The sequence below is a fragment of the Nerophis lumbriciformis genome, linkage group LG14 (assembly GCF_033978685.3).
Source record: "Nerophis lumbriciformis linkage group LG14, RoL_Nlum_v2.1, whole genome shotgun sequence".
Lineage (NCBI taxonomy): Eukaryota > Metazoa > Chordata > Actinopteri > Syngnathiformes > Syngnathidae > Nerophis > Nerophis lumbriciformis.
The window spans coordinates 22,439,543-22,453,823 of NC_084561.2; the positions used below are offsets into that span (position 1 = coordinate 22,439,543).

General features: G+C 41.0%; 2 protein-coding genes across 7 annotated transcripts in view; one reads left to right on the top strand and one right to left on the bottom strand.

Annotated features, from left to right (window-relative positions):
- rfx2 (regulatory factor X, 2 (influences HLA class II expression)) overlaps positions 1–14,281 on the top strand; it is a 123,536-nt gene that overhangs the window by 21,292 nt on the left and 87,963 nt on the right. The window contains exon 2 of one of the 3 annotated variants that reach the window (XM_072914658.1): positions 12,496–12,776. The exons of the other annotated variants lie outside the window; for them this stretch is intronic. The gene's annotated coding sequence lies outside the window, so the exon portion shown is untranslated. The remainder of the gene's footprint in view (positions 1–12,495; positions 12,777–14,281) is intronic. 3 annotated transcript variants of the gene reach the window in all.
- acsbg2 (acyl-CoA synthetase bubblegum family member 2) overlaps positions 1–14,281 on the bottom strand; it is a 58,297-nt gene that overhangs the window by 17,934 nt on the left and 26,082 nt on the right. For 3 of the 4 annotated variants that reach the window (XM_061975810.2, XM_061975809.2, XM_061975808.2), the window contains 3 exons: positions 5,973–6,105; positions 3,497–3,597; positions 919–1,196 (listed from right to left, as the gene is read on the bottom strand). In XM_061975810.2, coding sequence (XP_061831794.2) covers positions 919–1,196; positions 3,497–3,597; positions 5,973–6,082 — 489 coding nt within the window. In that variant the 5' untranslated portion in view covers positions 6,083–6,105. Of the gene's footprint in view, positions 1–918; positions 1,197–3,496; positions 3,598–5,972; positions 6,106–11,160; positions 11,333–14,281 lie in introns of those variants that run through there. The other variant, XM_061975807.2, reaches the window with a different exon arrangement.

The window sequence follows — 14,281 nt, forward strand, 5'->3', positions numbered from 1 at the left end:
TGTGGACGTGGTCTAAATATGAAACTTTGGACACAATTAGTACATGTTCACTGTGAGGCGTAATCACATGTATTGCCAGCTATTTAGACCATAATGGCTGCATTTTCACTTAATTTTTAAGGGAATCTATATTACTGCCCAAGTCCACTACATTGGTAAGATATTGTATATGTTGGATTATAGCCAACATTACCAGTGCGTTTTGTTTGCAAGCGCACCTTGATTTGAACGACTTGTAAGTTCAGCATTGATGGCACTTCCTGTGTTGCGGTGTCACAATGAGTAATGGGTAACAACCACAAGCATAGAATACACTATCATTTGTTGCTCAGCACACACTAACAAAGCGTCATATTGCAAGGAAGTGTCAAGTTCACATCGTGAGACAAGTGAGGGTTAAACTGCAGTCAGCTCATTGCCACATGACTGTACACATCGAAAGGCATATCGACCTTCATGTACTTGCACGTGCATGACCTTAAGACTGTGTGTGTGTGTGTTGGGTTCATTAACAATCAATAGAGTACTGTGTCTTGTAAGGGGACCTCAGTGTGTGGCTTGAGGTTCAGGCTGACCCCTTCATATTGCGTTGCCCACATTGCCTTTAAGTGTGCTGCCACATGACAATCAGCAAGACGAGCGTCGTCACTGAAAACTTGGCCCAGTTGTGTGGCGTGTGCGTGACACCAATGTAAGAAAATGCTGAACAGGATTCAGTAAAGGGTTGTTTGTAAGGAACAAATACGTCACAAAGGAAAACCTTTAGTTAAAATCGGATCAGTTTAAAGATTATCCACAGAAAAAACAACATTACAAGGACTAAAATTGGCTAAGCTGGAAAACCTCATTAACAAGGGAGCTTTGTGCCACCCTGCTCAATGACGAAGCAATGTTCGTCAACATTCTAATCAACTTTACCTTAAGGAAGCTCTTGGCTGCAGTGCGGCAGGTCTCGTAGTATTCTATGTAGTTCAGGCTCTTCTTCTGCTCGCCCTCCTTCCAGCTCACAGCAGTATAGTTGCCAAACTTCTTCACAGTTGAGGTAAAGAGCTGATGAACTGTCAACGGGGTCTCGGCGGCCAGACCGGAGTCCTCCATGCGAAGGTTTACTTCACCGTCGCGCTGACACGTCCACAGGTCAGATTGTGGCGCTGCTCTGGCTGTCACTGACAGAGAGTCTGGACGTTGGGGATTTACTGGAGGACATTAAAAGAGAAATTAGTTCAGGAGAACCAAATATTCTATTGCATATTTGAGAATTTCTACAAAGACCACCAAGATACATCAATCAGACCGGTCTGAGCCCGAAGCTCAGTTGCACAAGATCCGCAGCAGTGCTCTAATACAGCACAAATAATTGTATTTCACATTGGCTAAATAGAACTTTGATGAAATATTGTATCACTATGCGTAACTGTTTTGCTCTTTTTAAGAAACAAAGATGCTTTTCACAAATCCTGCATAATCATGGAGCATCAGGGATAATGGAAAAACAGAATACATACTGTATAAATGCAATTGTCAATTGTCAGGGCTGTGATCGCCATGTATGTTAATTTTTTTCCAAGATGGCGCAGCTGTAGTGGAGTGCAGGAGCTCCTTTTGTCTTCTTGAAGCTTCCCTCTTGTTTTCATGTTTGTTTGTCTTTTGGTTCTGGTCCTGTCAAGACTACGCAACAAGGGGTGCCATTTTTGTGACTTCTGCAGTGCTTTTTGTGGAACTTTTGGATCTACCCCTCGATAGATTTTTGGGAATGGTCATGTTTGTACCGGAGACCAGCTGCTGGTTTGCTGCCACATCAGAGTCGGCGTGTAGAAACCGAAAGTAATGCGGAGGAAGAGACGGGGCTGCGACGCTAGCGCTGAGCATCGGGATGGACGAGTTTCACGAGCCCTGGCTAGATGCGCATGTATCGGACACTTCGTTCTCATTGGGCGGATTCTCACTTATATGCGCGAACTGGACATTGGCCAAGAGCTAGTGGGCAGCCTAGGACGGAGTCGGCTTTGTTAAGTCTGCTCCTGTCTCTGGCCATGCAGCCCCCCCTCCCCATCCCAGCAGACGATGGCGTAGAACACCGCAGAGGCCACTACAGTGTTGTCTATCCTTTTCTATTATTATTCACATACACGGAGTATGCCATACACAGGGTATTATATAACCTTACAGTAGAAATATTCAACTTAATTGTTTTGGGGGCCGCATTTCCAGAAAGCTAAGGATGGATGGGGGGGGGGGGGGGGGGTAGACATTTGATTTTGGTCTATTTATTTTGTCAGAGTTACAGGAGTGCTCTGCACGTTTTAAGGCTCGTCAAAGATCATCTCTATGACGGCACGTTACGCGTTTTTAACAATCTGCTGGAAAAAAAGTTTTTGGACTGAACTTGCGGGCCACCAGTTGAATAGCCCCTAACGACGTTAAAAAAATGACGACTGACTGCATCTGAAGTAAGCTACAAGCTAAAACACCTTGGTTACGTGAATCTCATTAAAAAAAATAGTAAATGCCAAAAAAGAGGGGACTTAAAATGGTGCCTTAAGGAACGCCTCAGTTATGTAAATCACAAGTTTGGACCCCAGTGTTCTGTTAACTAGCAAGGTGAAAATGTCAATGCAAGGATCTGCCAATGTGTTTACCTAGTTCCTCTATACCAGTGGTCCCCGACCTTTTTGTAGCTGCGGACCGGTCAACGCTTGAAAATTTGTCTCACGGACCGGGGGTGGGGGGAGAGGTTATGTATTTATTTATTTATTTTTTTGTCATAAAGAAATACAATCATGTGTGCTTACGGACTATATCCCTGCAGACTGTATTGATCTATATTGATATATAATGTATATATTGTGTTTTTTATGTTGATTTAATTTAAAATATATATATATTTATTTTTTTTATTTCTTGTGCGGCCCGGTACCAATCGGTGGTTGGGGACCACTGCTCTATAAAACAGGAGCACTACAATGTTTTTAGGAATTTGGTGCAAAAATGTTTGTTTTGAACTGAACTCAGGTGCATATTGTGCTTTTTAATGAAACATGATAAACTGGCAACAGGATACTCAAACACATTGATATTGTAGTGTCGCCTATGCACACAGGAACTAACTGATAACACATTTATGGCCTAAAACAAACAGCTGCTATAACGAGAACATGCAAGTTCATCTTCCATCCCCTGTGCTGGGTAACTGATTATTTAGCCCCTCAACTATGAAATACATTTAGTAAAAATGTTTCACAAGGCGTCTTTTCCCCTCTGTAACAAAGCCAGGAAAGAATGTCAAATGTCAAAATAGATGACACAGGGCAGGAAAGAGATGTCACTTCCTCAGGAAGAGTTGATCAAGGGCCTCTGCGGAGTTCACCAAAAGTGAAGTGATAGCACAGTCTCGCATGGAAATTTCCCCATGTGACTATGACGTATTTACACCACAAATGAAAATGTCCAAATTGAAAGCCATGTAAACCGTGTTCAGCTGTGTGTTCGGTGTCACCTGTTTGTACGTTCAAGGCGTGATCAGCGGGGACCTTGGCTGCAACATGGCCAATAGTCTCCTCTTCCCTTTCCGCTGTGGGCTCTTCCTCTGAGGACTCACTGATGTAAACGAAAGGAAAAACATGTTATCAAAAAGGAGGGTGACGTCCCAAGCTGAGCTACCGCATCCTTGAGAAAAACCAGAAGCAGAAACATGAACCTGCAAAGAAACAAATGGGTTGGAGTGACCTTATTCATTTTGTGCTGGCATCCAATGATTGAAGATTTTAAAAAGAGGCTGTTTGCTGCCAAGTGGTCGATTTAAATAGACTCACACTAATTTCCCCCACCTCGACAATGGCATCTAAAAGTAAAAGAAATCTAATTGCAAATATTCTAAGTATACAACACATTTAAAATCCAACAAACATCTATAAAATATACAATTTAAATAACATGTTTTCTAGCTGTGGCTTTACTAGTTTTTGAAACCATTTTAAAATTAAACAGGCTTCTGTTAGGACACATTTGTTAGCTTTTGTTAACTAGTTTATTTATAGGGCACAATTCGTACACAAAGCAATTCAAAGTGCTTTACAGAAAATTAAAAGAAGGGAAAAATAAGAATATAAAACTGTATTCAAATTCAAATCAGACAAAACAATCAATTAAAATTAAAATCAATCAAATACTGTAGATAAAATACTTTCTGTTGTCATCTGAACAATTAAATAAGTGTTTTCAGGCTGGATTTAATCATTGCATATGTTGAGGTCCATCTGACCTCTTTAGGAAGTCTATTCCAGATTTTAGGATCATAAAACCGAAACTCAGTTACACCATGTTTGGTCCTGACTCTAGGCACCAGCAGGAGACCACTCCCTGAGGTTATCAGAGCCTGAGATGGTTCACATAGTTCTAGTATGTCAGAGATAAACTTTGGCAGAGATAAACTTTGGCAGAAGACCATGAAACGACTTGTACACAAAGAGAGCTGTTTTAAAGTCTAGTCTTTGAGCAACAGGAAGCCAGCGCAGTGACCTTAAACACTGGATTAATATGGTATTATTTCCTGGTTCTAGTCAAGACTCCAGCAGAAACATTTCGGAAGTATTGCAGCTGCTTTACAGCTCGTTCAAAGAGCCCAGTAAGAAGGTCATTAACTTGCTGGAGACAAAGGCATGGACTAGTCTTTCTAAGTCTGATTTAGACATTATTCCTCTGATTTTAGCTGTTTTGTGGTGGTAAAAAGCTGTTGTTACTACCCCTAGATTTCTAACCTGATTATTGGGGTTTCAGGGAGAGTGTCTCAAGGTGACTAATAAAAGTTTCTCTTTGCTTCTGTGGGCCAAAGATGATGTATGTTTTGTCTGGGTTTAGATAAAGAAAATTGTTTTGCATCCAAACACTTATGTTCGATGCAGCGAACAGGCCAACTTTCACCTGCCGTCAGTGACACGTAGATCTGAGTGTCATCTGCAGAGTTGTGATTGGACACACTGAAGCTGCGTATTAGCTGACCTAGTGACAACATGTAGGAGTTGAACAACAGGGGTCCCAACATGGAGCCCTGGGAAACTCCACAGTCACAGCCATTTGGTCAGAGACACTGTTACCAATTTCAACAAAGTATGCCCTGTGATCGAGATAGGACTTGAACCAGTTAAGAGCAGAACCAGAAATTCCCACTCAGTTTTCTACCCTTTTTATTAAGTGAGTATGGTCAACTGTGTCAAAGGCAGCGCTCAGGTCCATCAGAACATAGACTGAGATTTATCCTGCGTCTATGTTCATGAGGATATAATTTGTCACCTTGATCAGAGCTGATTCAGTGCTATGGTGGAGCCTACAGCCAGATTGGAAAGTGTCAAACACGTTGTTAAACAGGAGAAAGTCGCTAAGCTGTTGGTATAAAACATTTTCTAGGGCTTTGCCCTAAAATGTCAGGTTTGATATGGCCCGATAAATGTTCAGTAGATAGGTCATGTAATCGTGGACGTGGGTTTGTCAGTTTGCTAGCAAAATAACAAAATAAGTATGGGTGGATTTTCATGAAACTTTCAGGAAATGTGGCCCCGCAGAGACAAAGATAGTGGCGACATACAAATATGTTCACACCGTTTTTTTCATTCTGCTATAAATAGTTGGACTTTTTTACATTTGAGAGCAAGGGCCTGGTTGAGGTCTGTGTTTTCTGAGTTTGCTGGTTGTAGTTTTGTGTGTTTTTTCTAGTAGGATTCAAGTTCAAGATTGCCATAATATATTTAACTATTAGCGCGGTGCGTGGGCTGCAATTAGAGTATGAAATAGTATTAAAGTATAGAATATAGTATTTTATTTCAAGTATGTTACAATTAAAAAGTCATCAGAGCGTTCATTTGTGTAAACAGGTGTGCTATCTATTTTGGGGGTTTGAGCTGCCAAACCAGGGAAACAAAGTTTGTACCAAATCAATTTTTAAGCGTAAAGTTAACTGTTACACTATTTGTACATACTTGGCTGTATCCAAAACAGGATCAATGGAAAGTACGTTGTCACCCGAACCACAGCTTGACTCCATGAAGGCCAGAGAGTTAGGCTGCTGATGCACAGACGCTTCAGACATGGTGGTGGACTCACACACAGTCACTGAAAAAGAAGAGAGGAGGTTGGGGACAATAAGTGTATCACTTACAGTCCAATAATTCTGCTGCAAATAATGACAAATAACAAACATGATCGCACTTCATGGAGGTGACAGGAGTTCTTTATATTCCAAAGGTGTCCGGTTAAGAAGATCTTGCTGCATTCAACAGCTTCCATCATAAACAACAATATTAGCACCTTTTTTCCATCAACTTCCTTGTTTCCATTTCCACAGGATCATGGGAAATCTAGTTTTTTTGGCCCTAAACAATAGCGCCTCTACGTTTGCCATCTACAGCAGTGGTCCCCAACCATCGGTCCGTGGACCGGTACCGGTCCGTGACGCATTTGCTACCGGGCCGCAGAGAAAGTTAAAATTTATAAACGACTGCATTTTCTCCGACTTAACTTTCGCCTGTCCCACTAGACACACCAATAAGCTTGTTTATAGATGTACAAGAAAACTCTTCATAGGAAGTGGCCATTTATTATAACTTTGTGACATGATACGATGCACATTAATGAACATATAAAATATCAATGCGACAGATTGTAGCCAAAGGCTGATTTTCATCTGCATCTCATTGCAAAGAAACAAGCCCAAGTGGAAAGTCAGTCCCTGAAAATAATGCCTACATTAGACCAGTCCGTGGTGCAAAAAAGGTTGGGGACCACTGATCAACAGGCTTATTATCTGCCTATAAATGAGTTCACATTAATATCAATGAATATAAACAACTCAGCATTAATTCCATAAACAATTCAAATTAGCTGTCAAAACAACAAGTAAGCACCTCCTAATAAATAAAGTTCAAAAATCAGATCACTTGACACCGTTTCATTTCAGCAGTTCAGATTTACAAATGTTTTTCCAGCTTAATATAACACGCAAACATTTTAGGACGTGGTGTTGCAACCTGGCTCCCCTGCTCTAATTACATGACTGTGACGATGGTACACGCACAGGACTCACACCTGGGTGTTTTCAGGAGCAGGTCACAGTGACTTTTCTAGTTGAGGTTATTTTGGTGTCAAAGTCAAACTGTACATAGTAGTACCATTGAGCCATATCATTCCGGATAGTCTCATCAAACTCACTGACAACACTGATTAGGTACAAAAGATGTTCAACAACACAAATTGCACTGCACTCTTGTATTGTTGAGATGACAAAGTTGAGCACGGTACCACTTAAATAAATAAAACATCCCTGCTTGGATCGCAATGTAAAATGCCGTGACTAAAAATAATTTTCAGCCTAGCATTGGTCCTTACTCTCTTGCTCTCTGTCATAATATTGGACTTCTGTTGGCATGTTTAGGTAAGTGGAGTGAAAACACATTCCAGCAGCCTTGTCTGCTTTTTGTCACTTGTATGACATATTTTTGCCCCATATTGTTTACAGATTGTAATCAATCTGGGGCGGAAATCAACAGTCATCACTGTTGACTACACTACAATGGTCATGTGACAACACAAGCAGTCAGCTGACCTTGTGGCCTATCTCAAAGCTGGATGAGTCAGGGGGATAGATCATGTTCACATTATGATACGGGCAGCACGGTGATACAGGGGTTAGTGCATGTGCCTCACAATACGAAGGTCCTGAGTTCAATCCCGGGCTCGGGATCTTTCTGTGTGGAGTTTGCATGTTCTCTCCGTGACTGCGTGGGTTCCCTCCGGGTACCCACCTCCAAAACATGCACCTGGGGATAGGTTGATTGGCAACACTAAATTGGCCCTAGTGTGTGAATGTGAGTGTGAATGTTGTCTGTCTATCTGTGTTGGCGACTTGCTCAGGGTGTGCCCCGCCTTCCGCCCGAATGCAACTGAGATAGGCTCCAGCACCCTCCGTGACCCCGAAAGGGACAAGCGATAGAAAATGGATGGATGGATAACTTTCTTGGTGTGTTTTTTATGTCACAAACAGCAGCAGCACCCACTGCTCGTTGAGAAGAGCCATAAGTGCTGTCGTGTCTGTCTCCAAGGCCCCGTTTACGCGGCACACCAAATCAAAAAAAATGTTGCCCTCAAGTGACACAGATTAAATTTGTTTGCCAGTCTAAAAGATCCAAATGCTTAAAATCTCATCTTTTGGCATCAGATTCAGGCCACATCAGGAGGTAGTCCTGTATCCGATTGTAAGCTGATCTTTTCAAATGTGACTGCATTCTAAACTCAATGTGGCCTGAATGTGATTTTTTTTTTCCGTCAGCTTTGGGCAAACTAAGTCACTCGTGTGTGCTGGAAAGACGCAGTCGGCAGGGGAAATGGATATTTCATCACAACATCCGGTTTCGGTTTATATTTAAGACGACCACATTTTCGGTGAATCACTTGTCAGTGGTGCTCAAATAATAGGCTACATGTAATATATGAATATATATTTTGATTCTGAAAAAACAGCGAATTTGCGGAAATGACGCTGTGGCGCATTTTCTTACAAAAATAAAGCTTGCGTGGATCAATAAACAGCCATTAAAATATTAGAATCCTCCCAAATATATTACACTATATAAATCCATTCATACATTATATTACTTTCATTTACTATCCACATAAAAAAAAAAAAAGTCTAATTTTCAAGGTGTTGCATCTTATTTTATTTTGTAATAGTAGCAACTTCCTTTGTTTTCACTTTATCGAAGTGCGCATGCAAGTGACGTCCAGGCGACATTGGGGCTGTGCGCGTTTACACTGGAGTCTGATAAAAATCAAATTTTTACTTGCAGTGTAAACAGTCAGCTGGAAAAAATGAGATCTCAAAAAAATCTGATTTGGGCCACTTTGGCCTGCAGTGTAATCGTAGTCCAGATGTCCCCAATACCAGAAGAAAAGGCCGCTAGATTAGTTGTTTGTCCTTTTTTGAAAAGAGTATCCAAAGGGGTTTGAGTACTTGCTAAATTGCTAAATTTTATTGTTCTCTGGCAGACAGGTGTGTGTAGGAGTTGTGTTAAGAAGTAACGTTATAATGCAGACCGCCACAGTTATAACGGCGAGCTACATTCACAGACAGTCCGTTTATAATGTGTTTAAGAGCAAGGGTACCACCTAATTCAGGCAGGCCGGCAAATAAATGAACAGATGAAAAACACTGTTAGAAATAAAAAGATCTTGTATCTTGTTGTGAAATGTGACTGTGAGACTGACATACTATAGAGCTGATTCAAATTCCTTAACAAATCATGACGACAAAGCTTTTTCCATTCACCGCCTCCCTGTAACGTTCTCATTCAAACATAGCCCAAAGTATTTCCCCTCTTGGAGCAGTTTACTGGAAACATCCACAGGATGAACATTCCTCCCTATTTTAACTTCTCAAAAACCCAAAGTGAAACAGAATGGACACTGGTTTGTTTTTGGGTTTTTTAATATTTCCAATGATTGTGCATCGTGACTGGATAGTCAGATGGCTGCTCAAACTGACAATGACATGATTCCAGCTCCATTTGTATAAACAAAAACGGATTATGAAAGTAGAGCAGGGTCGTGCCTAGACACAGCTGTTCTATTGCAGCAACAGAAGGACTGACACACTGAACAGCACTGAACTCTTATTTTTTTAACGGTAGAAAAAAGCTTGTAACAACCCAAACTGAATGACACATGTAACCTGCAATTAAACCTACTAGTCGAGTCTTTGTTACTGAAAATAACACAGAGATGACTATTGATCAGACCTCCATATGATGGCATTCTTTGCCAGCTGCCCCCTCTTAAAAAGCATCCAAGTGCAGCAGTTTATGACTGGACAAGACTCTCAGCTTCCTGAGTGCATGACCACACTGCTGCCTTTGACATAAAAGCTAATGGAGACCCTAAACCAGGGGTAGGGAACCTGTGGCTCTTTTGATGACTGCATCTGGCTCTCAGATTAATCTTAGCTGACATTGCTTAACACGATAAGTAATGAATAATTCGGCTGGTAATCACAATGTTAAAAACAACGTTCAAAATATAAAACTTTCTCATGCATTTTAATCCATCCATCCGTTTCCTACCGCACCTGTTCAAGAAATAACAATGTTTTAAAAATAATTAGAGACTTATTATGCTCTAAAAATGTTGGTCTTAATCAAAAAACGCACGCATTTAGTTGTCCATCCATCCATCCATTTTCTACCGCTTGTCCCTTTCTGGGGTCGCGGGGGTTGCTGGAACCTATCTCAGCTGCAGTCGGGCGGTAGGCGGGGTACACCCTGGACAGGTCGCCACCTCATCACATGTCCAACACAGACAGACAACATTCACACTCACATTCTCACACTAGGGCCAATTTAGTGTTGCCAATCAACCTATCCCCCAGGTGCATGTCTTTGGAGGTGGGAGGAAGCCGGAGTACCCGGAGGGAACCCACGCAGTCACGGGGAGAACATGCAAACTCCACACAGAAATATCTCGAGCGCAGGATCGAACCCCGGACCTTCGTATTGTGAGGCAGATGCACTAACCCTCTTTCACCGTGCTGCCCGCATTTAGTTGTATTCAGTGTTAAAAAATATGATATGGCTCTCACGGAAATACATTTTAAATATTTGGCTTTCATGGCTCTCTCAGCCAAAAAGGTTCCCGACCCCTGCCCTAAACACACAGTTTCTGTGGTGCCCATGTAGCAGGCGGACATCGCAGTTCACAACAAACGCTGGGTGGGTTACACCCTTGCTGCACTAGACCAGCTCTCCACGTGTCATTGGGAGCACCATTGCACCGTTCACATCATGCAGAGATGCGGTAAATATTGAAACCATATGAAAATCAAAAAATGTCACAGTGATAATAAAAAAAACTAATTTGAACACAACTGCCCAAAGCACTATATGGTTTTTACACTGGTCTTGAAAGTGAATGGATGAATCCATCCCAGTTACATGAAATACATATAACACTTTATTCTCAGGGCATTGAATCGATGGCAAATAAACTGTTCAGATTGCAAAAGATTCGAAGACAATCTGAACAGTCCAGTTTCAATCGATTCAATCTGCTGAGAATACAATGATGTGAATGACCATATTCACAGGCATGAACACAAACTGTAAAATTGTCTGAAATACTCACATTGCATTGTTAGAAACTGATAGTTAGCCTGGTTGGGATTTTAATGTCTGTCCGTACAAACCAACCTTCTTCTGCTTTATTCAGTTTGTCTCTTTAAATGTTAATCTCCTAGTGTGTCCACTACATGAGCAGCATATCATTCATTTTCAAATAGCAAGCAGCCGGCCGGCTTGGTTGGTACCTCCCCTTGAAAAACCCCACCCGATTAGGACTGCCTGCTTCGTTCTACACAGTCCCACCCTCGCCTATCCCCGAGCGACCTGATAGGATGAAATTGCTCACACCACAAGCCCCATTTTCCATATAAGGTCACGCAAGCCAAATGAGTAAGGTGGGGGGGAAGTTGTTGCAAAGGATCCTCCAAAACACACACTCCCTCGCTTTCTACTAACCAATCCACCAATCAAACTATAACCCATCCCCCTGCAGAGATACTGCCAACACACACACAGACAAAAATGTTGCAGTTATGCTGGTTGAGGTTACTACTGGGCAAACTACTGAAACTCACTGACTCTCACGACCTGTGACCTGCTTTATTAAAAAACACTGATCCTTATTTAACATTTCAGCTTTTCTTTCTGCTAAAATATTCTGAAATACTGCAAACTATTTTAAATTTGTTTGTACTCCACTGCCTGTTGTTGATGTACTAGTAGCATTCTTGCTAGCAGCTTTCTCAAAAACGTGTTGAGCTTTTGGATGTTTTTGTTTTTAACTTGCTGTGTTTCCTTCGATAAAATGATTCATTGCTGCAATATATGCAAATTACCTTGGTTTTATCAAAAGTCTCGTCCGGGTGTATTTTGAAAACTTGTCACGAGTCTGAGTCTCCGAACTCATCTTTGCACTGACGTGCGCATTGACCTGATCACTGTCACTGACCGTAAAACAACCCGCCCGCTTTTCAGGTAAGGATCAGCTGTTGAGGGACAGAAGCATGCGCACCCAAAATAATTTGTGTGATTAATCTGCATTCATACTGTAAATGATAAATGCAACCAAAATAATTTGTGTGATTAATCTGCATTCATACTGTAAATGATAAATGCAAAAAAAAAAATTGTGATTAATCACATAAGTTAACGTGTTAAATTTGACAGCCCTACTTTAAATCTATCGTTGGGTCCAATGCAAAAAAATAAAGACAATTACATTTTTTTTTAGGTTAAGTTCTGAAAACCAGAGATGTTTTGGCAATATGGTTTAACTTAATATTTATTTTAGGGCTGCCTTAATTGATTTTTTCTTGAATCGATTAATCTATGGAATTTTTGTCTGACAAATCAATTGGTCTGTACGTTGAAATTATTTTAATTTCTGTTTTTTGTCTAGTCCATCCATCCATCTTTTTCCGCTTTTCCGAAGTCAGGTTGCGGGGGCAGCACCCTAAGCAGACAAGCCCAGACTTCCCTTTCCCCAGCTACTTCGTCCAGCTCCTCCCACGGGATCCCGAGGTGTTCCCAGGCCAGCTGGGAGTCCGTCTCTCTTAACGTGTCCTGAGTCCTTACTGTGCCCTCCTACCGGCCGGACGCGCCCTAAACACCTCCATAGGGAGGCGTCCGGGGGGCATTCTGACGAGACCTCATATGGCTCAACTCGACGTGTGTGTAGAGGTACAACACATTTTACGAATAAATTCCCCAAAAATACAACAGATTTCTTGTATGTAGAAACTTTAAAAGCATGTTGTTTGGTCGGGTATACAAAAGAAAATGACTTAAAGAGAATATTTACTTCCTCCGCCATCCTGGAGAATCGCCCTTTATGACTTTTAAGTGCTGGTGCATTACAGTGAGCTGCTGTGAAAAATCATTAGTAATTTGCAGTTCATTTAACACCTCAAAAATGCTCATTTTCTATGGTGATTTCTAAGGGTGTTCCAATCATGTTTTTTTGCTGCCAATTCTGATACCGAGCATCCATAAGTGAGACCAGCCACATGTATTAACTGTAAATGTTATGATTAATTTATAGGGAGAACTACGGACTAAAGATCTGAAAAATTAATCATAAAATCACTGAACTTTTCAGGAAGTTAACGAGTAGTGGGTTGTACTACAAAGTTGGGTATCGATCCAATAATATGTGGTTAGAATGTAGGTATTGGCCTTAATAATACAGATACCAATACATTTTACTTTAAAATATTTATGATCACAGAATGATTTGTATTTTTTTAATCACAATTATAATCAGCAGAAAAACACACAACTAAATATTTAAACTGTTAAAATATCGATCTAATGACTAATGTCAATCCTATACTGATGCGTACTACTCTTGCCAACAACAGGATCAATTTATGGATTACCAGGCAACAGACAGCAACAGATGACTGTTGCTGTTATATTATCCTCTTTATAGACTCTTATTAATCTACTTGGTAATTTCCTGTTAATATATGTACGCTTACGTATATTCAATCTACATGTCCGTTAAAAGGAACCAAGCACTTATTCTGTTGTTTCAATCTCCCTTAGCATGTTTCCTTGTCATCCGCTTCTCTCTTTCTCGATGTGTCTCATTTTTAGCCTCTTTCTCCGTTTGCACAGTGATATTAATACTTGTGAGAAATAGTTTATTTGCCGCAAAGGAGGTGATATTAACTTAAAGGGGCCGCTCAGTACTCTGTATGGCCATACAAGACATACACAGTTAGCAATAGCCTTGTTTCTAAACAAGATGACCAAGCTGCAAGGTCTGAGCTACAAGTGATCATTTTTTGTGATCAGCATTGAAAAGCATTGATTGGCATCTGGGGATGACACATTTTTCCACAGGTGGCCGATCGATTAACATCACAAAGGGCATCTTTTTCTCCGCGCGCAGCCATCTTTTTTTGACACAAGTTCCGTGACGTGAACGACTATACATCAACAAATCGTCCCAGATCTAGTTTATCTACATGATTAGTTGTTCGACAGAAAGGGTCCAACTTTCGCATTTGTCAAACATGTAGATCTGTAGCTTTGGTGATTGTGGTTTGCGGGACGACACAAGGCACTGACTGATTGAGCCCTGCAAAACTGCAATGTACTACTGAACTTGAAGCTTAAATGGGCTGCTATTAGCTCAAAGTTATAGTTTTCAAACCTAAAAACAGAACACCGGCTATCTT